General features: G+C 36.1%; 1 protein-coding gene across 1 annotated transcript; it reads left to right on the top strand.

Annotated features, from left to right (window-relative positions):
* Window positions 1-2,138: 2,138 nt before the first annotated feature.
* On the top strand, window positions 2,139-2,948 carry LOC149239900 (uncharacterized). The gene has a single exon (XM_089369999.1). It carries the CDS (start codon window positions 2,139-2,141, stop codon window positions 2,946-2,948), a length of 810 nt encoding a protein of 269 aa, XP_089226125.1.
* Window positions 2,949-24,581: the final 21,633 nt, after the last annotated feature.

The following is a 24,581-nucleotide window of genomic DNA, read 5'->3' as shown; positions in this document are numbered from 1 at the left end:
CATAACCTGATAGATGTCCCTATGAATAAACCGCTCCCCACCTGGAGGAATAGAAGAATTGGTGATGTTGCTCTTGCTCAGAGACTTGATAGATTTATAATGAAAGGTACCCTGATACAACAACTGCACTATTACAAACAGTGGGTGGGTACTGGCAGCATTTCGGACCACTATCCTATATACCTGGAGATATTGGGGCCTCATAAAAAACCAAAAGCCCCCTTCAAGTTCAATCATGGCTGGATACAGGATACCTCATATATCAAGATGGTTAAGGATTTTTGGTCTCAAAACCTGATTGATAGGTTAGATTCCTTGGCAAAAGGATTCTACTCTAACTTGTCTCAGCTCAAGCACCTTCTATTAAAAGGGCTAGAAAGAAATTTCAAAAGGATAACTAAGAGCTACTACATATAGAATCTGAACTATCCTCTCTTTCAGATGAAAGAGGTCTGGGGTTCGCTACAGCCGAAGACAAAGCCCATCTGGTGGAACTAGAAAATCAGAAGTCAAAAATTCTAAGAGAGCGAGAGGAATCTATCCGTCTTCGTAGTAGAGCCACCTGGTTAAAAGCTAGGGATGACAATACTCAATTCTTTCACAACTATGCTAAAGGTAGAAAGGTTAAAAATACAATTTGGAATCTCCCATTGCCAGAAGGTGGAGTAGCAGACTCCTTCAACAAGCTCTCACACCTAGGATCATCACACTTCAAGAATCTCTACAAACAACCCCCAAGCTCAAATATTGTTGATATCATCAACATTGCTAGTCACTTCCCCAGGTTTGTAAATGAGGATGAGGCGGAGGCACTTTCTGATCCAGTGACACCTGAGGAACTTGAGAGCACCCTAAAATGGTTCAAGAGGGACCGTAGCCCAGGGCCGGACGGGTGGACCATCGAGTTCTACATTACTTTCTATGAGCTGATCAGCAATGACTTACTGAAGGTTGTGGAGGAATGCAGGGTATCTGGGACACTGTACAATGCCATCAACTCAACTTTCTTAGCTCTGATCCCCAAATCGGACTCCCCTTCCTCCTTTGATGATTATCGCCCCATCTCTCTATGTAATGTGCTCTACAAGATCATCTCCAAAATCATAGCTAATTGCCTCCATCCTATTCTGTCCCGTAATATTTCCCCTCATCAATTTGCTTTCCTGGAACATCGTCAGATTCATGAAGCCATCGGAGCGGCTCAGGAAGCCTTCCACACCATCTGGACCAAGAACCACAAAGCCATTATCCTAAAGATAGATTTAGCAAAGGCATTTGACCGTGTCAGTTGGCTCTACATCAAAATGCTTCTCATCCATCTGGGCTTCCCAAACAATTTCATCACTTGGATCATGGCTTGTATCTCCACCCCAACCTTTAGTGTTTTGATAAATGGGTTGGCATCACAGTTTTTTCACTCTGAACGTGGTCTTAGACAGGGTTGTCCTCTGTCTCCTCTTCTCTTCCTGATTGTCATGGATGGCCTGAGTTGACTAATTGACACAACAAAGAGAAATGGGGAATTTAGTGGACTCAAAATATCTGATGACTGCTTTCTCACCCATCTTCTTTTTGTGGACGACGTCATGATTTTCCTTGATGGCAGCATCAGGGACTCCCGCTCCTTCTCGAAAATCCTCACTCTATTCTCATCTGCTACTGGGATGCTTGCTAACCATTCAAAATCATCCATCATTCTCTCCAGAACCTCAATTCAAGAGTCCCATTTGGCTCGCCAACTGTTCCCTTTCTGCATCTGTCCCTTAGATCGCGGCCTCAAATATTTAGGATTCTGGATCAAGCCTATCAGTCAAAAGATTGCTGACTGGGTCTGGCTTGTTGCAAAATTGGAAAAGCGCCTCAATATATGGAGCCACTGATATCTATCTAGAGCTGGCAGACTTGTATTGGTTAAATCTGTCCTGGAGGCCACTCCGGTCTTTTGGATGGCTCTCGCCTAGATTCTGAGGAGCATCTTGGCTAGATTACATCAAACTTGCAACAGATACCTATGGAATGGGAACCAAGACAAGCGCATATTTGCATGGGTAGGATGGAAGAAGATTGCTATTCCCAAAAAATGGGGAGGCTGGGGACTAAAAGACCTACCTATATTTGCTCAAGCCCTTGCGGAAAAAATGGGGTGGACTTTACTCACAGGCCATAATCTCTGGACCAGCATCACATATCACAAATATATCTGGCCTCTACACATCATGGAATGGATCCATCTTCCAACCTGGCCCAAATCAGGTATCTCATCTGTATGGAAAGCACTTCTTAAGTCTATGCCTCTCATCAGAGATAATCTGGTTTGGAAAATCAATGACAGATCTTTGGCTCGTATTGGTACAGACCCGTGGAATGGAAGTGGCGGCAGGCACATACTACCTGAGGCCCTCATTAGGCACCTACACTCACAAGAAATCAAAGTTCTGGCCGACATTGCTGATCCTCATAACTCATCCATATTAGATCAGCGCTGGAAATCTGCATTACAGATTAATCTTCCACCTCACTGGCACCAGGAATGGACTGCATATATTAATGCTTTAACAGAGTCTCACATCAGGATTAAACAGGGGCCGGACGAGCTAATCTGGCATCATTCTGAAAATGGAATATACACACCAAAGACAGGTTATCAATCGCTGTTATCGCACAAGGTTCTGGATCTGATTTCATTCTGGTGGAAGTCATTATGGAAGCTCACCGCGCCCCCCAGGCAGAAACTCTTTTTCTGGTGTATCCTTAAAGGTGTTGTACCCACAGGGGAATATCTCATGCGCCGAGCAGTTTTTGGTCCTACCTGGTGCACCCTGTGTAAATGCACTTCCGAATCGAGCCTCCATTTGTTCCTAAAATGCACATCATTAACGGCATTGTGGCAATCTGTATCTTCCTCTATACATTTCACAGGCAAATGGGAAGGGGATGATATAATCTGAACCTGGGAATCATGGTATTATGGTCACAAAAACTCCAAATTACAAAGCCTGCCCATTATTATTAGCTGGTACCTCTGGCTGGCTCGAAATCGGGCTATCTTTGATGAAAAACCAGTGAACTGGCCTCATCTTACTGCTCTCATCATATCTGCCTATAATGAACTGCCTGAGCCACCGCAACCTCGTACTAGAAGACCTCGTGATCCTCCGCATATTGAAAAAAGCATCCCATGGGATTTTTTTGATGGCGCTGCCCAGCAGCAGGGTTGCGGGGGAGGTTTTATATTATACAAAAATGAACATCACTTCTATAAAGTCAAAATGGGTCTGGGGATTGGCACAAACAATTTTGCAGAGATTATCACTCTTCGTCATCTCATGCATTTTGCATTGGGGCACAACTGCATGCACATTCATATATTTGGAGACTCGAAGATCATCATAGATTGGTTCAACAACATTACTGTTTGTCACACACACACACTCAGTAACATATTGGATGAAATAAATATACTGAAGGCTCAATTTATTGACATCAAATGTAATCATATCTACAGGGAACACAACTGCAGTGCCGACCAACTATCCAAGGAGGCTGCGACACTTCCCAGAGGAGAGTGGATGATTCAGGAGCAGCAAGGAACAAATGCATATCAATACTACCATCGTCCTTACATAGATACACACTATCATAGGGCAGCCAGCCCATGAGACTACAATCAGGAAAATGATACTTTTTGAAGAGCTTTTTGTATATAGTTGATAGCACTACTTATCAGAAGCCCTGCGTGGCAATATGTATATATAAACAAAACAACAATGAACATCCTGCGTGATGATTTTGGTATTATAACAGACATACTAGACTTTAAACTGAGCCCACATGAGGCAGATGAACACTATAGCATATGCTTAATGCATCTAAAATATATAATTTTTCAAGTTAATGAAAGATTACAATTTTTCCAGTTGAAAAAAGAAAAATAGAAAATGCGAAATTACTAGAAAGAGGGCAAAATTTAAGGATAGAAATCTATTTTAAAGTTTATAAACTTTAGCAAACATTTTAGTCCTTAATATGAAAATTGTAAAATGTTTGGTGATTTTTTTACAAAAATGTTCAAATCTATAATGATTTTATATAGTCTTTATAAAAAAAAATTCATAGTCTATTGAAAGATTTAGATATTTTTAAGCTAAAATAATATTATCCTATATATTTTGAAGGAATCAATTTTAGGAAAAATAGAAATTAGCAAATCTTTTTTTAAAAGTATGGAGATTTAGCCCATGTGTAAATATTAGCCACTAAATATTTCCCTAATTACAAACATAAACTGCCAAGGTTTAAAAACTTCATGTGGACTTAAAAAAATATGAGAAGATGGGGAAATATGGTGAGTAGGTGGGGAAACTAATTTCTTTAAATAGGTTTTCTTGAAACATGAAAAAAAAATTGAAATAATTTTTTTCGCTTAAAAACTTAAAAAAAAAAAAAAAAAATTGTAAATTTTGAAATTCATAATATCATTTATAGTTTGGATAATCGTAATATAACACATATTTATAAAATCTCTTACCATGATGTAATTTGACATTTTACAAGGTTGCAATCTTTATTGTTATCGAGTATTCTTCAACTTTTAGTTAATTGGTCATGAGGCTCATGAATTTACTATTCACATTAAACAGGTTTCAGCTATTCTCCTCCACTTATTCTTCACAAATATATTACGTTTAGTTAATTAGTCATGACGCTCATTAATTTACTATTCACATTAAATAGGTTTTAGCTATTCTCATGAATTTACTATTCACAAATATGATAGGTTTATCTAAATCAGTGATTACTACTTACAAGTCACCATGATTAAATTTGACTTGAGGAGTCATGATTTTGGGCCTGTACATATTGTTTGATGTCTAAGATTTAGATATTTTAATTTCAGATGAGTATCAAGTTTATGTATTCACGTGAGTTTCTTTATCTTCCGAATTTTTTAATCAAAATAATTTTAAGAAATATTGAAATTGTTAATAATTTTCACAAATAGTAAGAAATTGTTGATCTATTTCAAAATTTCCATAAATATTTTGGAAACCTAAAACATACTTTAATATCTCTCTTCATTGTCATTTCTTTTAAAATCTTTATTCCAATTTATTTTTAAAATATTTATTATTGATATTCTCAATTTTATTTAATTTTAAATGGTTCTAAATAAGAGTTTTATCCTAGTATTTGATAAAAAGAAACATTGTTTAACACCTCTCTTTATTGTAATTATAATTTAAAATATTAGAAATTATAATTTAAAATATTTAAAATATTTATTATTGATATTCCTAATTTTATTAAATTTGAAATAGTTTTAATGAGAGTTTTCAATATTCGAGTGGGTCAAATCTAAAGAGTTGTTCTTTCACATAGTCTCATGCTTACATAAAGAAGTTAGAAATATGAAAAAACATAAAAATAAAAAATATAATTAGAAACGTTTAAAAATGTTATTTTATGTACCTAATGTGACATTATGAATGAAGATATTATATAATATGTACATTTATTTAGAGGTTTCCACTGTTCTTGTTTCCAGCACCACTACCTCTTTACATTCATCTACACTTCTATTATAGCTCCCTTGTACGTTTTGGTGCAAACGTTACTATAGATTTACGATGATTATGTTAATTTTTTTTAGAATATTTTACTAGCATACTGCTATCAAATTCCATTCCTAAATTAACGGGTTTAATGAATTTAAAGGTTTAGAACTGACTAAACTAAATAATTACACTGATAGGATTTCCTATTTCAACTAAGTGTAGATATGGGGTTGTAGAAAATTTACTTTTATTTAAATCAATAGACTGGATTAAATGCTAAAAAAATATACTTCATTGACTGCTATGATTTCAACCCTCCCTAGCCTCTTGTAAATTACTGGAAATTTAATAATAAATTATTTTATTTCAAATTAAAAAAATAATAATGTCTTCTCACTACTACATAAATTAGGGTTTTAAGGCAATATTTGAGACAATTTTTGGGTAAATTGTCTTAACTAAAGACAAAAAAACTTGTCTCAAAAATTATTTTCTTAAAGATTATTGTCTTAAATATTATTGTCTTAAAAAATATTGTCTTAAAGATTATTGTCTTAGGAGACAATTTTGTCTCTTTGGAGATGATTTCATTTTTGTCTCTCTAGAGACAACACTCAGATTACAGACAATATGTCTCTATTATTTAATGATCGCTTTTGTCTCTTTAGAGACATTATAAAGCAATGAATCCAAAAATATCTCACCATTGAAATAAATCAATATAAAAAACATTTAATTAAAAATAAACTACAAAATTGTTGATTAATTCATGTTAGTGCACAGTGGAATCGAACCACCAACCTCCTTCTTGTAAGGCAAACACTCTTCCATTGAGCTAGCACACTTTAAAGAATGATTAAATATTAAATATCTAGTGGTTAAGCTGGTACATATGTCATGAAAGCATGTAATGATGGATGTAGTGAATCAGTGATCGTAAATGTCCATCCTACTTATGGTTTGTTGATGTCACGTAGCTAGGGTACTCCTTTGGGGGGAAATATTAAGTTTGACTTGTAATATTCCACAATCCTTGTGTTCAGAGGGAGAACCTATAGATTATAGAGGGAACCCTACCAATTACACAAATTCTCTCATGTATACAACTGATGAGATGGGTGAATATGTAATGAGTCTTAATGCTGAACCTGTGGAAATTTCTAAGGATTTGATGAATGAGGATGAGAGACCTGAGCCTACTAGTCTATGGAATATTATTTTTGATATGGCTTCTTCTAAAGATTGTTTTGGGGTAGGTGTTTTTCTGGTTTCTCCTGCGGGTACTCATCATCCTTTTTCCTTCATATTGGAGTTTTAATGTACCAACAATGTGGCTGAGTATGAAGCCATGGTGTTAGGTCTTAAGACTGTTAGGAAGATAGGAATGAAAATGTTGAAGATTGTGGGTCATTCAGAGCTATATATCAATCGAGTGAAAAGATAATGTCAAGCTAAGCATCCAATACTGAGGTAGTATGGAAAGAAAGTATAAGATCTGTTCTATTTCTGCATCAATATATATATCTATGTCATCAGTCATGAGTACACAATATCAGTGTACGACTGCTCACCCACATCCCCCAGGCTAGCTGCATAAAAAATATGATGGTTGAGTGAAAAAATCACATGGAATACATCATAGGTGTGTCATGGATACATCATGTATACACAGTACATCAGGAGAGGAGTATAACTCTTACTCTGGCCCTCTCCCTCAAGAGGATCATTTGTCAGTATCTACTACAAGCCCTATCCGCATCTATATCCCATGCCTCATAGGGTCATTTGTGAGGCTGTGGTCCTCACTCTCATAACTCTAGCACTGCTCACTATCTGTGATGTCCCTGACCTCTTCCTACCTTACCTGCTAGCCTCCTTATATCGCCTTAGCTCAGTCTATAGGCTCTCCTTCTCTCTCCTTAGCTAGATAATCTTCGTGTCCCTAGCTACTAGCATTGTACCCAACAAAGCTATATCTGTGCCATAGTGTTTCATGGCCTAAACTGGTTGTATCTCTACTACACCTATGTCGTAGTCACTAGATCTATGGCCACTTGTGTGGGGGTGTATCTGTGTAATCTCAATCGCCATCTAAATCATTTATATTTGCTAAATCATGTCTTACAAACTTGGCCAAAATATTTTCAACTAGGTCCTCTAATTCAACCTGTCAAAAGCAAGGTGTAGCATTGAAATTCATTAACTAGACTGGTAATAACAATTGACCTTGACTCATCAACATTTGGCACACAAGTCTTTTTTACAAATGTTTAAAGATTGATTCATTACTCTACTGTGGCTACTCCATAGACCAAGTAGATCATCAAGATGTTCTCTATGACCTATGAGAAATTTTCCTCCGAGGTATAAGATAGTAAGACATTTAGGAAAGGAAAACTAATATAGAATATAAAAAATTTACAACCCACATCTACAATTTACGTCCTTAGCTATTGTCACACCATCATTGACAATATTCGAAGAACCATACTTGCTTTCCAAAACAACATTTTTTCCCTTTGGTCCAAGGGTGACTCCGACAAGATCAACAAGCTTGTTGACACCTGAATGCAAGACAATTTGAAAATATTTTCAATAGATGCACAATGAAATGTTGGAATATATGTCATACCAAACCTACATAAAAACCACACATTAACATCAAATGTATATGGAAAAAGAAATATCTACCACAGTAAATTTTTATGTGAAAAGAGCCTTCCTTTAAATGGACTTTTTTTCTCTAACCTGACATTTTTTTATTGGTGACCCATCTTGGTTGAAGTACAACTCCTTTGCCATAGTTCCTGGATTGACTACCTTCTCTCTACTGCATAATCTTGTGGTCTTCCTTCTGCTTAAGAAATTGAAGGAGATGGGTGAAAAAGAAATAAGAGAAGACAATTTCTTGGCATTTTTGTCAGATATTGCACCCAACTTCCTCTCCTTTCCAATGTTACCCAGGGAGACAAAAGTGGCAACTACTATCATACTACTCATAGCAAATGCCATATTCCCTTATTCTAAATAGAGAATTACAATATCTTCATATTAGCTATTATTTCACAAACATGAATGCTAAAGTAACAAAAAACACCTGTAACTAACACACTAAATAGATATTAAGGCTTCTGGAAAAATATGTAGCATCACGACAAACATAGCCTAAGAGAAACCCAGCCACCATCCTCATCTTAAACAATACATGTTTCTATACTTGCACTCTTATTTTGCAAAAACAGACAAAAGTTGGCTAAATTAATACTATAACAGAATAATATGAACCCAGTTCTGATATGCACCCCAAGGTTGCCAAGTGAGCCTGATATGCACCTTCAAGGTTGCCAAGCTAAAGTGTAGTCACCAAGCTTGAGGTTGCATATTTTTTAATTTCAATATTTTACCTCTAGTCAATACCACCTACAACTCTGTTGGCATACTCTAGAGAACAAATTCAAGGTTTGATTATGTTTGCAAGTGAACCTCCTCCTTGGGGAGAATTCCATACAAAGCCCAATCAAGATGCTATTGAAGGGATGTGTCCTACCTAGCCTCCTATTACTCGTGACATTTTTGTGATAGTAAATTTATGGCAAACCCAGTAAGTGTTGTTCATTCTATGCCAGTATATGATCAAGCCCAAGGGATCTACTCTTGGCAGCAGCCTCTTGCTAAGCATTTTCATGATCCATTTAGACAAACTCTACACTCACAAACTTGCTTGAGGCCTTAGCATCATCCAGCTGGAGGGATTCAACCAGGGAAGCCTTCTTCTAGGCCATCTTTCCCAGACTCTACTAGAGGTGTTCACCAAGTCCAACCCCTTGTTCTTGGTGCAGTTATTCTTACTGGGAGCTAGATGAATTCCAACCTCATGAGTTTCTCTTATAGGCCAATGCATTATGCTTTTATGGGAGAACCAACACAATATAATAACATTCATCCTAGCTTACCCAGTAGAACACAATATAATTTGCAAATTCACCCCCATAGATTTAAATATGAATGACTATTCACGAGCGCCCATGCTCATGCCTTGGCCTTTGATGCCAAAAGTACACAATGGTGTGTTGGTTATTAACTTCGGAAACAAAGCACAAGATTTTCCCACAACAACAAATCCCACAAGAATATATATGAACTGTAGGTATAATATTCCAATGAATTTATAAGTATGAGATCATTGAAATGATTCCTGTACTAGTCAGTGAACCAACTAAAATCTTTTAGTGTTGTAGTATGATTTACAACTATTACTCAGAGAAATATACCATAACCATCATACCATGAATGGATGAAACACTGGGAGTGTGATGGCATTAAACCAAGCAATAAAACAATGAGTTAAAGCCCAACATGGATGATTGTTGCTAATGGAAATGGTCTAAAGTTTCCACATAAATACACCAACAATTTGAGGGCTAGTTGACTCTCAACACTTAATGAATTAATAAGTAGAATTCCCATTCAAATAATGAGGTTGGTTGTGCATTCACTTAACCTTAGCGATATTACAAATTTAAGATAACATTTTCATTTAACGTTGCATCAAATTAACTAACAAGAGAATGTTGGACAAGGAATCCAATGTTGTGGGTGTTAGGATAATATATGGTTGTAGGTAATTGAATGCAAAAGTATTGTCCAATGTAGTTTTATATAGAAAAATTCACATCAAATTGAAGTTATTACACAACCAAACTCATTCAGATAGATATTAACATAGAGACAATAGATTTTTACTGCAAGAACCCAAATTAAAAAAACAAAGAATTGTTGGAAACTTTATTTTTCTTTGGAAATGATTACAAATAATAAGATGTACATTGAGATTTCATGTGTTTTTACTCACTCACAACAATTGCAACTCGTCATGCATGGACAGGCTCAATTGTCACTTCCTCCTCCAATTTTCAAGCAGGATTTTCTTCGTGAATTTTTTCTTGCTATTGCCCTTTTTCTTCATTTCCTCTCCATCTCTGTCTTCATTGTTTTTTCATAAAGAAACATTCTCTATTAATGAGCTACCTTGGAAATCCAACTGTCAAGAGGATTCATTTTCTTGAGGCCTTTTGGCCTTTCAACTTCAATTTGGTTGACATTCAATCCCCAAATCAACCACAACAACATGCCACACTGCGGCAGATGGAAACACAAAAATAATTTGCAACAAGTTTTGACCCTTAATCTGGAAATCAACCTCAACAATATGGAAGCTGGAAATGGAAAACAACTTCAAAACAATTTTATATTAACCTTTACATGAAACATATGAGACTATTATTATAGAAATTTCTAGCATTTTCTCTGGAATTAGTTTCCCTGCGCATGTTATGAAAAGTGAAACAAAAAAAGGAACTTCTTTTAGATCTCAAGAAACAATGGATAGCTCTCATCATTCTCTAGGATGTAATATGATCACATTAGGGGATTAAATCCCAAGAAACTACTTTTATACATAAATCTATTATGCGCTCAGAATGGTACACAGAAGCAATTTGTTAGCAAACGTGTTGAAGTTACAAGCCCCTCAAGGTATTGTCCATAATCATGATTTCTAAAGTATGGACACCCATTAACCTTTATTCTGGGTGTCTTGTATCGCTCATTATATGGAATTTTAAGAAACACTTTCCAATAATTCAAAATTAGATAAAAAATGATGAATCCTATGAACTCAAAGTACCAAATCCAGACTCTCCAAACTATGCATATCTGAAGGTCAAACTATGCAATTAGTATTTCTTATGAATGTTTGAAATGGCGATTCTATGGAGTTTTAATTTCAGTTATCACCCAACTTGAATGAGAAATATCTATTCTAGGGAAAATCCAATTGGTAGTTACTGATATATATGAACTTGATGAGTTGCACATGTTGAATGTAATTCTGAAGGGGAATCTCCAGGTGTATTATGGAATCCGATGATAGACTTTAAGATGCACACTAACATGGCTCACAAGGTGCATTCTAATGCTAACCTTAATGATCTTGGGGATGAAATCAAGTCATATAAAGTGAAGTTAGACACTAAAGGAAAGGGAACCAAGAGCTCTATTTGATTCTGTGCTTTTATACAATTAGAAGTAGTTTAAGTTTGATTTTCGATATGTTTTTATATGTGACTCTCCAAACTATGCATATCTGAAGGTACATGTCACCAAATTTTGGTTCTAGTTCATTAGATTTCAATGGCACAATATTTTTTGCCTTGTACAAAATTTCACCCTTTTAAAGAAACAAGAAGAGAAGTAGCCAATGTACACAACCATGCTAAGAAAAAAATGCTACAATATGAAAGGCACTATAAATTTAAATTCTAAAGACTGATATTCTTTGCAATGCCCAAAAGTCCTGATTGATACAATGGCCAGAAAAGACAATGTGTCCCTATCCATTGTGGTGGTGTCTATCAATAAAATCTGCAACATAATGTAATCTGGGAAAAAATGAATGCATCACAAGAGTACTATATCTTCCTACAAATGTACATTAATTTGTAAAAGGTTTGTAGTGACTTTACATATTCATTAAATATGCACAAATGTAAAATGAATCACACAAAAATAAGGAAAATAACCTCTTCATTCATTCAAGTGCTCAATAGTGGAAATAGAGGGACGTGGATCGATTCAAAATGATTGAAGAATTGGTTGGAAAGTAACCATAGTTATGAAGATTTTATTAGTGGTTTGAAACAGAAAAACCATTCAAACAATTTTCATTTAAAGGAGCAACACATGATGGAATCAGAGTGGTGCCAAATTGTTTTCAGCAGAGATTCATTGACCCCAGAATTATGTATAAGAAGCTCTACCCCAAAATGGAATATGGAAAAATGATATCTTGCCAATGATAAATATCGATAACTCTTGAAGAAAAGTCATCTTACATGTCAAGCTTTTACTTTAACTGTAACTCTGACAAACCCAACGTGCAAGGGTAAGTGCTTCTGGGGTGCCACGAGGTATCCTTGGCCCAAGATGAGAACCTAGTTGAGAAGGGTCTAGGGCCATGCTAACCCTCTACATGGGTTCTACAACACTGCACACATATTGACGAGCCACATATGTGACATTCTCCCGTAAATGGTTCTCAAAAGTGAACTGGAAAGAAATTGTCAATACTAATCTGAGGTTTCCAGAGTTTCCACCATAATAAACAAATGTTTGAGCTCCTACTGATCCAATTTCAAGGGAAGATGCAAGGTCCAATGTAAGGTTTGGACTGGAGACATCCTATATGATGCATAACACAATTTGTAAAGTGACGCAGGCCATCATCCCAATCACTCAAAGGAGAAAGTGAACGGTCAAAGCTCATTAGTGTCCCTGCATACCTTGAAGAAAATGTAGCCCTACCCATTCGGGCATCCAGAATTCACAAGCAAAGCAGCTTAATTCCATGTAGGCCTAGATTTCAAATAATCTATATCTCCAACTCAAACAAAAACATCTAAGTGTGATTATTTGCCAGGTGTTTTCCATACTCTTCCTAAATATGAGATCTTTTAATGTTTCAACCCCCAAATATCTTAGAAAAATCCAATACTTGCCAAAGATTTAAGGTGAAATAATTAAAAAAACATATTTGAGAAAGCCCTCGTTTCCATTTTTCAGAATATTTTCTGCCATAATAACATGACATGAGTTGTATTAATGTAAAGATCAGATCAATTAAAGTTTTCACAGGCCATGAGTTGTATTAATGTAAAGATCAGATCAATTAAAGTTTTCACAAGCCATGAGTTGTATTAATGTAAAGATCATATCAATTAAAGTTTTCACAGTAAAGATAACGATAACAGACTAAACTTCAAAGATTGAACCCAGATCGCTATAATGTGCGATTTAGTACATTATATATTTAAAAGTTTCAAACTCATGATCTCTAGTATAAAGTTTTAAAAATAATCATAGTTCAGTGAAAAAAATATACACATTGAAATCTTTTGGGCATGGGCATACTTGTGGTGGCAGCAAGGGCTTGAAGGGACTATACAAATACCAGGCCAATCCACAACATTCAAAGGGAAAAATCTACGAGTCATTTTCACCCCAATTTTCATCCAAGCGATTGGCATCCTTACATTAGCGTAGACGTCTTTGCTTCCAATTTATTTCCACTACTTCACCATTGTTTATGAGTTTCTTTAAGAATAACCCGAGCTATCTTGTGTATGTAGTAAAATCAGAGAAGACCAACAATGTCCCAGAAAATCAATCGAATGAAAAGTGTAAAGTGTAAATGGGGACTATCTTGTTCTTGAAGGGCAACAAAGACATCGGATTCGACCTCAAGAAACTCAGATCGATGTCGTAACTCAAACCAGAGAGAATAACGAGGATGTTGGGATTGGCAATTTTGGATGTTCGCTAGGATTGGCAGTTTTGGATGTTTTGGATTGGGGGTTTTGAATTAAAGGAAGCACATAAATCATATCTCATAATATCCTGAACCAACATATCATTGTCCCTAATAGTGACCTTGCAAAGGATTATCATGCAATAAGCACTTGGGCAACACAGGCATTATTTGTCAAATCAAAAAGGGAAAATATAGATAAAGGGATACCATGCTACATATGTATAATATATAAATTCCATATATAAAACCCCACCTCCACACTTGTCGCCTTCGCACTCAAACATGGTCAGGTCACGGGGGCTTCACTAGGGGAGCAATATCATACCACATGGGTTCATATTGGGGGATATATATTGAAGAAAAAATGAGATAATATATTGGGGGATATATAGGGGGTAAAGGGTTTTTATATTGGAAAATATAAAAAATGGAGCTTAAAGTTAATGAAAAATATAAACGGGTATAAAAAAATGTTAATGAAAAAATGGATACCTACAATATCTAGTGAAAGTAGGGGTTTTCTAAATTCGAAAGTTGTCTTGGGTCCATATTGGTAGGGGTTATATAATGTGATTTTTAGATGGATTTTCCAATATGTAGTGAAATTAAGGGTATTGTTTAATATGCCATCAACACACATGATATGTCATAGGTTTACTGAGTGAATCCCTCCCGGGTCAGGTCCCCCTAAAGATGCATTAAGTTTTCAACAAAGAATAGGCCATCCAATTCCACAACTATTCTTGCTCAAATCTAAGGATAGGGGCAGACAAGATAGAAAAATGTATCATGAGGTCCTAAATCAAGAGCATGACCCAAACACACATGACTACTGAATCCAAACCAAAAGAAATCACATGATTCTGAAAAGAGAAAGAAAGAGAAATCACTATGCCTCCACTCCATTGAAAATACTCAAAATTCCTAAAAGGGGTTATTCTAACAGTTGTTCAATTGCTTTTGAAGCTCCAAACCAAATCCCCCTAGGTTAAAAAAACAAGTCTATGTCAATAGGCTTACAAGGGATATCATCCACAAATGTGGGGAAGCATCGCTTGGATTTCCCATGAGATTTTCCTTCGAAAAAATAATAATAATGACTATATATATGGGGTTTGTAATAGTTTCAAGTCTCTTTACCAAAGTGGCACATTCCCATGTTGGGATTCCACTCCTTTGGAGTGCAAGTCCCCAATGATATAGCATCCTCCTTCACTCTGTCATTGACAACACTAAGTGGTTTTCATGTCATGCCTTGTGGGCCATCTTTGGTTTGTGGTTGTTATCTATGTTCAGATTTCAATTTTTTTGTCTTATGCATGGTTTTGTTGATGCTGACTGGGTAGATGATATGCACAATGGAAATTCTACCTGTGCTTATCTATTTATCTTGTTTTGAAGGAGTTTTGAGTTGGAGTAAGAGGAAATGAGTGGTTTCCCAATCAAGTATTGAGGCAGAGAACATTGTAGTTTCTTAAACAACCAAGGAAGTCATTTGATTGAAGAAATTATGCAGAGATATTGGGTTTGAATAGGGGACCATGCCTATTTGTTGTGACAAAAAATGCATCAAATGACAAAAAATGCATGACATAGGATGTGTTGCTAAGGAATGATAGTGGTATCAAGAATGAAAGATCAATAATGATGTATTCACCAGATAGTCAAGTTCCCAAGGCCTTGATGGCACAATGAATCATGAGACAACAACAAACTAGACAAAATGCTGAAACTGTGAGGTTACATGATTGATTTTCATGATGCATTAATATTCCCTATGACAAAATCCTCTTATCAGTGCTCTGGGATTAATAACTTGCCTCATTAACTCAATGTCACAACAGATTATGGTAAATCACAAAACCATTTCTCCTTTTGAGAATATGAGAAACCATTTAGTACTGAGACATTTAAATAAAAATTAAAATCATTGAGGTTCTCATGCACTATGAAAAAACAAACTCACAATCATCTTCATCATACTATATGCCACTGTCAAATTTATGGTTCAAATTTCAATATTTTTTCCTTATTAGAAAATTCCATAGAGTTCCATCATGTAACTTTATGATATCCATGAAAACCATCTCCAACCTCCCATCATTAATCTATCATCCCATTACTCCATCCAATATAATATAGTTCAAGTCAACTTCAATTGTAGAAACCTTGCTTGGATCCTCTTGATATATATCCCAAAACGTAAACATATATTTCTTCTTACAACTTTTGTCACATATTCATCTATTATTCCTTTGAAAATAACAAGTTGGTCCACCTGAGCTTCTACCATCTTATTGGTATATTATGTACTGCATATTTAGTCAATAGACATATCAAAGAATTTTGGCCATCTTCACCCTGTGCCAAATGACCTAGAAAGGTTGAAGGAAAAATCCTTCTGAATCTAGCTTTTCCATTTCTTAGCAACACATGTTTCAAAAATAACATTCATGGTGGTACTGCTCAGAATATTACCAGCTTTTGTTCTCTGAAACCCTTGATCACCTCCTAGAATAAGTAACTTCTTATAACATTTCTCCATCTTTTGTGCTCGAGCTCCAACAAAATATTGTCAAGACTTTTTTCTAAGAGCCATGGGGACACCTCCACAAACAAGGATCTCTAATTCTTCTTTCCAAACACATGACTCTGCATATGAGCTCTGAGAAAAATTTACAGCAGAACCAAACACTATGCTATCATTTGTGGATGCATCATAGATTGGATCACTCCACATTATATAACTCTTCCTACAAATCCTCTAAAGAGACAAGATTGCCATATTTTAATAGCTTGGGCTCCCACAAAGAAAGACTTTTGCTTCCACTATTGGGTTCCTTGTTAATGAATCAAACAATTTTCCTCTTCCTAACATGGAAACTCAAATTTTATTCTATGGCATCTAGATATGGTCTTATTCGTGACCATGTTTTAGTTTTATGGTTTTCCATACCCTACTTCACATCATCTATTTTGGATAGCTTGTCAGGAGAACTTCTCTCCATGTTAGTAGTAGCATTATGACTTGTATCAGAAAGTGATTAAGCAAATGATTGTAAATTTCACTTGATTGTGAATCTGAGGTAGATATTTGGGTAGAATTCACATAAGTTTCTAGAAAGCATTGTCATCTTTCTGATCTCTCCTCTTATTATTCCTTGTAAATTGTTTCATATTCATGATACCGCTACAAATTTTGGTGGCACATTGCAAATCCATAGATATCAGGGTCGAGTTCTAAACTTAACTAATTGCATAGCCTCCCACCATCTACCCTTTATCTTGATAGTGTATTTCTATATCCAACATTACATGATCATTTGAGAACTCTTCAGCAAGAGATAAGCTACAAAAGGACTCTCTTTCACCTGGTTAATAATCCCAGAGCACTAATAAGTGGATTTTGTCATAGGGAATATTAATGCATAATGAAAATCAACCATGTGACCTCACGGTTTCACCGTTTTGTCTAGTTTGTTGTTGTCTCATGATTCATTATGCCATCAAGACCTTGAGAACTCGACAATCTGGTCATTATATCATTATTCATCTTTCCTTCTTAATACCACTATAATCCATTAACAACACATCCCATGTCATGCATTTTTTGTCATTTCTTGTGTATTTTTACATATTCTGAAATTTTCCTTCACATTAATTATGCCACATGAATAATGGCTTAATTACATCTTCTCCATCTTATCAAACCCTTCCGTTTTATGGAGACACTTCTCCCCATATGGGTGAAAGTCCCAATGCACATTTTCACTTTTCTGGCAAAATGTGATAGACTTTTGACCCATCCCACTACTTTTGTTTGAGTACCCTTTGGATGTTCTACTCAAACATGGCTTGGATTGGACTAAAGAATAATATGAATAAACAGAGGGTTTTATGGCAGAAGAATCATATGAATTGGAGTTGCTTACAGAAGGAGGTGATGAACACTTTTCCTTCTTGGTACCACCAACCATAAAGAGAGAACTTAGAAATTTTGTGAGCTTTTTGCCTGGAGAGATTGACTACTTGGGCTTCTTGGAATCCTTACCAGTTTTGGCCTTTCACTTAATCTTAGCATGATGATTTGTAGGGTTGAAAGGATTCTTTATAGAATGAAAAGTGTCAACCCTAACTGATGATTTTCCATGTGAATCTCAAACGAATTATCCACCAATAGCCCATTTGCATGCTCTGTCTCTGCTACCAGCCGCGTGTTGATAATTTTCCTTTGTTTTAGCAGTAGGAATGGAAGAAATATTTCAGTGGAGGGACTCCTATTCCAAGGTTGAAAGTAATTAATAAATGACAATTTCATTGAAAAACAAATTAATTGGCCAAACCTTATTGAATTGGTGTGGATACTAATTAAACACGTCAATTTTCAAACTTGATCCTTGAAATATATCAAACATAGTGACTTAAGCTATGAAGGGACCCCATGTACCATGAGTAAGGAGAAACCTACATCCTCTCCAACATGTCCACACTACTCTCAACAATCTCAGGGTTTGGGAGGCTAACCTCATCTCTAGGCTAGAAAAGCTATTAAAGAAAAGGGGCAGGAAACCACTGGCTCCCTAACAAGCAACCATTTGGGTCCAACATTGATGGCTAGGAGTCAATCATTATTAACCCAAAGCTTGATGTTACTAACTAGGGCCAACTTATAGAAACCATGATGATCCACCATACAATGTTGTCCTCTACTCATCGCTACCAAATTCCCCCCCCCCCCCCCCCCCCCCACCATGTGTTTATTCTTAGGCCACTACATTTGTGGTGCACTATTTTTTGTATTAAATACACACACACGAGGGATTAGCTCAACCAATTGTTGCCAATGTTATTGATTATTTGGCTATGCAAGAAAGTCCCTAATTTGACTCCCCCTAGGTAAGTTGCACTAGTCTGTCAATAGGTTTACTATGGATGTCATACATAAGTGTTGTGAAGCATCCTGTGGGTTTCCTCATGAAATTTTCCTTGAAAAAAGAGAAAAAATAATATATATATATATATATATATATATATATATATGGAATCAACACTCAGAAATTTCACTTTATAGCCACTCCATGATGATATACAACACTAAATGACAGCCTTCCCACACACTTCTTTGTCTCACATATACAGGGACAAGAACAAGGTAGTTGATGGCCTTTCAAAGAGGCATTGGGACTAGAGCAAGGTGTTTGGACCATTTCAGTTTCTCAGAATGGGCATACAAATGATTTCATTCATGAACCTTAGCTATAAAATACTCTACAGACAGATACTCTAACTTCTACAATGATGTATTTTTGTTTTTTAAATCCATGAAAGTCTTTTTTCTGCTATTGATATAGCTCACGGGTTATGTGATAGTCAGAAACGTTCAAAGCCTACTTTTGGAAGGTTTAATATATGTCCTTTTAATTCAAGAAACAATTTTTTCTTTTTTTAATTATCTCACTGATATGTAAGCAATGTATAAAAAAATTTCATGATCCAAATGTTAGACCTCTCACCCAAAGTTAGGGAGGTTACAGATTCAACTATCTTGATCCCCTAGCAGTTAAGTACCCTAATTAGGGCCATTTCTTTACCAAATTTACCATCCATGGATCATGGAAAAGTACTTGAATGGTTTTCCACGAGGTGTTCTCCTAAGAAAAAAATACTCATGAGGTTTCTTTGGAAACAATGGTTGAACCCAAGTGGTTGTATAAGATGAAGCATGTGGCTAACAAGAGTAGATAGAAGTACAATGCCAGATTCATTAGCTGAAGATTCTCAGAAAGAGAGGTTACCTCTAGTATTTGGTGAATAACCAACCTCATATTTGCTTTTTTCTTTGTATAAATACATTGAGCCAGTTCAAGGAAAATTCACTCAACTACTGCAAAGAATTTTCTTCACTATTTGGAGGGCACATTTCATTATCAGTTAAGGTATGTTGAGGATGGAAAATTGATGTTTCATAGCTTTGTGGATTCAAAATAGCAAGGTGAGGCTAGTTCTAGGAAGAGCACTTCTAGGTTTTGTTTCAACTTGGGGTCCCAAGTATGATATCCTAGATTAGTTGGAAGCAAGCAACAATGGAATTCATGTGTTGGAGCCGATGGTTTTAAGTATTATGACAATCAAAGTTGCTCAACTCTCTACAAATCCAGTACTTCATGATCACTCTGAGCATATCAACATTTGGTACCATTTCTTGGAAGATAAGTTCAAGAAGGGAGCAGTGGTTCTTGAGTATGTTCCCTTGAATTTGCAATTTTTACACATTTTGACTAAGCCCTTGTCAAAGGGGAAGATTGAGATGTTGAGGGAGAGACTAGGCTTAGTGGAGAACACCTTCTCACAAAGAGGTAGTGTTACACATTTTTACCTTGTTTTCTCAGTAGTTAATTCTCCTTCCTCATAGCATAAGAATGATAGTATGTCCATACCTGGGAGCAGAAAATACTTACCATTAGATGTGAGTGGAGCATTGATGGCCAATGGAGTTAGGCACAACACTAGTTTACTTTGGGACAAGTATTGTTGTCTAAGTCGCATGGTAGAGTGAAATTGAAACAAGAACGTGCTGGAAACATTATATGTGTATGTGTGTGTGTGTGTGTGTGTGTGTGTGTGTGTGTGTGTGTGTGTGCATTCTTGTTTCACTATACCATGCAACTTAGACAACAACACTTGTCCCAAAGTGAACTAGTGTTTCACTATACCATGCAACTTAGACAACAACACTTGTGCCCAAAGTAAACTAGTGTATTGAAAGTATTTAGAATACAGATAAAGATTCATAAATAATTGAGCAAGTGATAAGACCCAAGGCCCAAAAAAAACATGCTACATCAAATACCTACATATCATCGAAATCATCAATATCACACTCTAAGAATATTTCAATTACCTATATGGCAGTTTATTTCAATTACTAATACTGTTTAATTATATTCATATACTACAGTTAGTAGTCTACCTTTGAGAGGAACTCATCTACAACCAACATAGACTTCCTTTACTGCTAGAAATATGAGGGCTTGCCACCAGGTAACCTTAACAAAAAAGATCTTCCAGAAGTATCTGATGAAATCCATTCAATAACGACACTTGAGTTCTCATTACCAGGACTCAAAACAACCAACCTCTCCACAACACCATCATCTCCAACAAATGAAAGTGGTAGATCATAAGAAGGTAGCAAATTCAACCTCAGATAACCTCTGCAACACAGTAAAACAAGAAGGAAATCGTCAATACATGATATTGAAGATATCAGTTATTGTACATCACAATTCAAATGCTTGAAAACAAAATTTCTATGCGTTGAGCCTCTTACAAACCATCAACTAGACTGACAGTCTAATAAATATCATCCTCAGTAGGGTAGGTAAGAGTAAAGTAGGCTATTTTAGGGTATCCTAGTGTAGGCTAGGCTAAAGTGGGTTAGGCTAGGCTAGAGTAGACTATAGTAGGCTAAGATATGCTAGAGTAGGCTAGGTTAGGCTAGGCTAATCTAGATTAGGTGAGGATAGAGTAGGATAGGTTAGGCTAGAGTAGACTAGGCTAAGCTAGGCTAGCCTGGGCTATACTAGGCTAGGCTAGAGTAATATAAGCTAGGATAGACTATGCTACGCTAGAGTAGGATAGCTTAGGCTAAAGCAGGCTAGGTTACGCTAGGCAAAGCTACACTAGACTAGGTTACGAGTAAGGAGAAACCTACATCCTCTCCAACATATCCACACTACTCTAAAAAATATCATGGTTTGGGAGGCTAACCTCATCTCTAGGCTAGAAAAGCTATTAAAGAAAAGGGGAAGGAAACCATTGGCTCCCTAACAAGCAACCATTTGGGTCCAACATTGATGGCTAGGAGTCAATCATTATTAACCCAAAGCTTGATGTTACTAACTAGGGCCAACTTATAGAAACCATGATGATCCACCATACAATGTTGTCCTCTACTCATCGCTACCAAATTCCCTCCCCCATGTGTTTATTCTTATGCCACTACATTTGTGTTGCACTATTTTTTGTATTAAATACACACACATGAGGGGTTAGCTCAACCAATTTCTGCCAATGTTATTGATTATTTGGCTATGCAAGAAAGTCCCTAATTTGACTCCCCCTAGGTAAGTTGCACTAGTCTGTCAATAGGTTTACTATGGATGTCATCCATAAGTGTTGTGAAGCATCCTGTGGGTTTCCTCATGAAATTTTCCTTGAAAAAAGGGAAAAAATAATATATATATGGAATCAACACTCAGAAATTTCACTTTATAGCCACTCCATGATGATATACAACACTAAATGACAGCCTTCCCACACACTTCTTTGTCTCACATATACAGGGACAGGAACAAGGTAGTTGATGGCCTTTCAAAGAGGCATTGGGACTAGAGCAAGGTGTTTGGACCATTTCAGTTTCTCAGAATGGGCATATTCATTCATGAACCTTAGCTATAAAATACTCTACAGACAGATACTCTAACTTCTACAATGATGTATTTTTGTTTTTTAAAGCCATGAAAGTCTATTTTCTGCTATTGATATAGCTCACAGGTTCTGTGATAGTCAGCAACTTTCAGAGCCTACTTTTGGAAGGTCTAATATATGTCCTTTTAATTCAAGAAACAATTTTTTCTTTTTTTAATTATCTCACTGATATGTAAGCCATGTATAAAAATTTGTCATGAGCCAAATGTGAGACCTCTCACCCAAAGTTAGGGAGGTTACAGATTCAACTATCTTGATCCCCTAGCAGTTAAGTACCCTAATTAGGGCCATTTCTTTACCAAATTTACCATCCATGGATCGTGGAAAAGTACTTGAATGGTTTTCCACGAGGTGTTCTCCTAAGAAAAAAATACTCATGAGGTTTCTTTGGAAACAATGGTTGAACCCAAGTGGTTGTATAAGATGAAGCATGTGGCTAACAAGAGTAGATAGAAGTACAATGCCAGATTCATTAGCTGAAGATTCTCAGAAAGAGAGGTTACCTCTAGTATTTGGTGAATAACCAACCTCATATTTGCTTTTTTCTTTTTATAAATACATTGAGCCAGTTCAAGGAAAATTCACTCAACTACTGCAAATAATTTTCTTCACTATTTGGAGGGCATGTTTCACTATCATTTAAGGTATGTTGAGGATGAAAAATTGATGTTTCATAGCTTTGTGGATTTAAAATAACAAGGTGAGGCTAGTTATAGGAAGAGCACTTCTAGGTTTTTCTTAAACTTTGGGTCCCATGTATGATATCCTAGATTAGTTGGAAGCAAGCAACAATGGAATTCATGTGTTGGAGCCGATGGTTTTAAGTATTATGACAATCAAAGTTGCTCAACTCTCTACAAATCCAGTACTTCATGATCACTCTGAGCATATCAACATTTGGTACCATTTCTTTGAAGACGAGTTCAAGAAGGGAGCAGTGGTTCTTGATTAGGTTCCCTTTAATTTGCAATTTTTACACATTTTGACTAAGCCCTTGTCAAAGGGGAAGATTGAGATGTTGAGGGAGAGACTAGGCTTAGTGGAGAACACCTTCTCACAAAGAGGTAGTGTTACACATTTTTACCTTGTTTTCTCAGTAGTTAATTCTCCTTCCTCATAGCATAAGAATGATAGTATGTCCATACCTAGGAGCAGAAAATACTTACCATTAGATGTGAGTGGAGCATTGATGGCCAATGGAGTTAGGCACAACACTAGTTTACTTTAGGACAAGTTTTGTTGTCTAAGTCGCATGGTATAGTGAAATTGAAACAAGAACATGCTGGAAACATTATATGTGTGTGTGTGTGTGTATGCATTCTTGTTTCACTATACCATGCAACTTAGACAACAACACTTGTCCCAAAGTAAACTAGTGTTGTGCCCAAAGTAAACTAGTGTATTGAAAGTATTTAGAATACAGATAAAGATTCATAAATAATTTATCAAGTGATAAGACCCAAGGCCCAACAAAAACATGCTACATCAAATACCTACATATCATTGAAATCATCAATATCACACTCTAAGCATATTTCAATTACCTATATGGCAATTTATTTCAATTACTAATACTGTTTAATTATATTCATATACTACAGTTAGTAGTCTACCTTTGAGAGGAACTCATCTCCAACCAACTTAGACTTCTCTAACTGCTAGAAATATGAGGGCTTTCCACCAGGTAACCTTAACAAAAAAGATCTTCCAGAAGTATCTGATGAAATCCCTTCAATAACGACACTTGAGTTCTCATTACCAGGACTCAAAACAACCAACCTCTCCACAACACCATCATCTCCAACAAATGAAAGGCGTAGATCAGAAGAAGGTAGCAAAGTCAAGCTCAAATAACCTCTGCAACAGAGTAAAACAGGAAGGAAATCCTCAGTACATGCTATTGAAGATATCAGTTATTGTACATCACAATTCAAATGCTCAAAAACAAAATTTCTATGCATTGAGCCTCTTACAAACCATGAACTGGACTGACAGCCTAATAAATATCATCCTCAGTAGGGTAGGTTAGAGTAAAGTAGGCTATTTTAGGGTATCCTAGTGTAGGCTAGGCTAAAGTGGGTTAGGCTAGGCTAGAGTAGGATAGGTTAGACTAGAGTAGACTAGGCTAAGCTAGGCTAGCCTAGGCTAGACTAGGCTAGGCTAGAGTA

This window comes from Pinus tabuliformis, chromosome 8 (genome assembly GCF_031772625.1).
Source record: "Pinus tabuliformis cultivar Carrire ecotype Pingquan chromosome 8, CPIR1, whole genome shotgun sequence".
NCBI lineage: Eukaryota > Viridiplantae > Streptophyta > Pinopsida > Pinales > Pinaceae > Pinus > Pinus tabuliformis.
The sequence above is the reverse complement of the archived record's forward strand: the minus strand, read 5'-3'. Positions and strand labels throughout refer to the sequence as shown.

Excerpts from the sequence above, each read along its gene's own strand:
- LOC149239900 (XM_089369999.1), top strand. The coding sequence starts at position 2,139 with ATGGGGTGGACTTTACTCACAGGCCATAATCTCTGGACCAGCATCACA.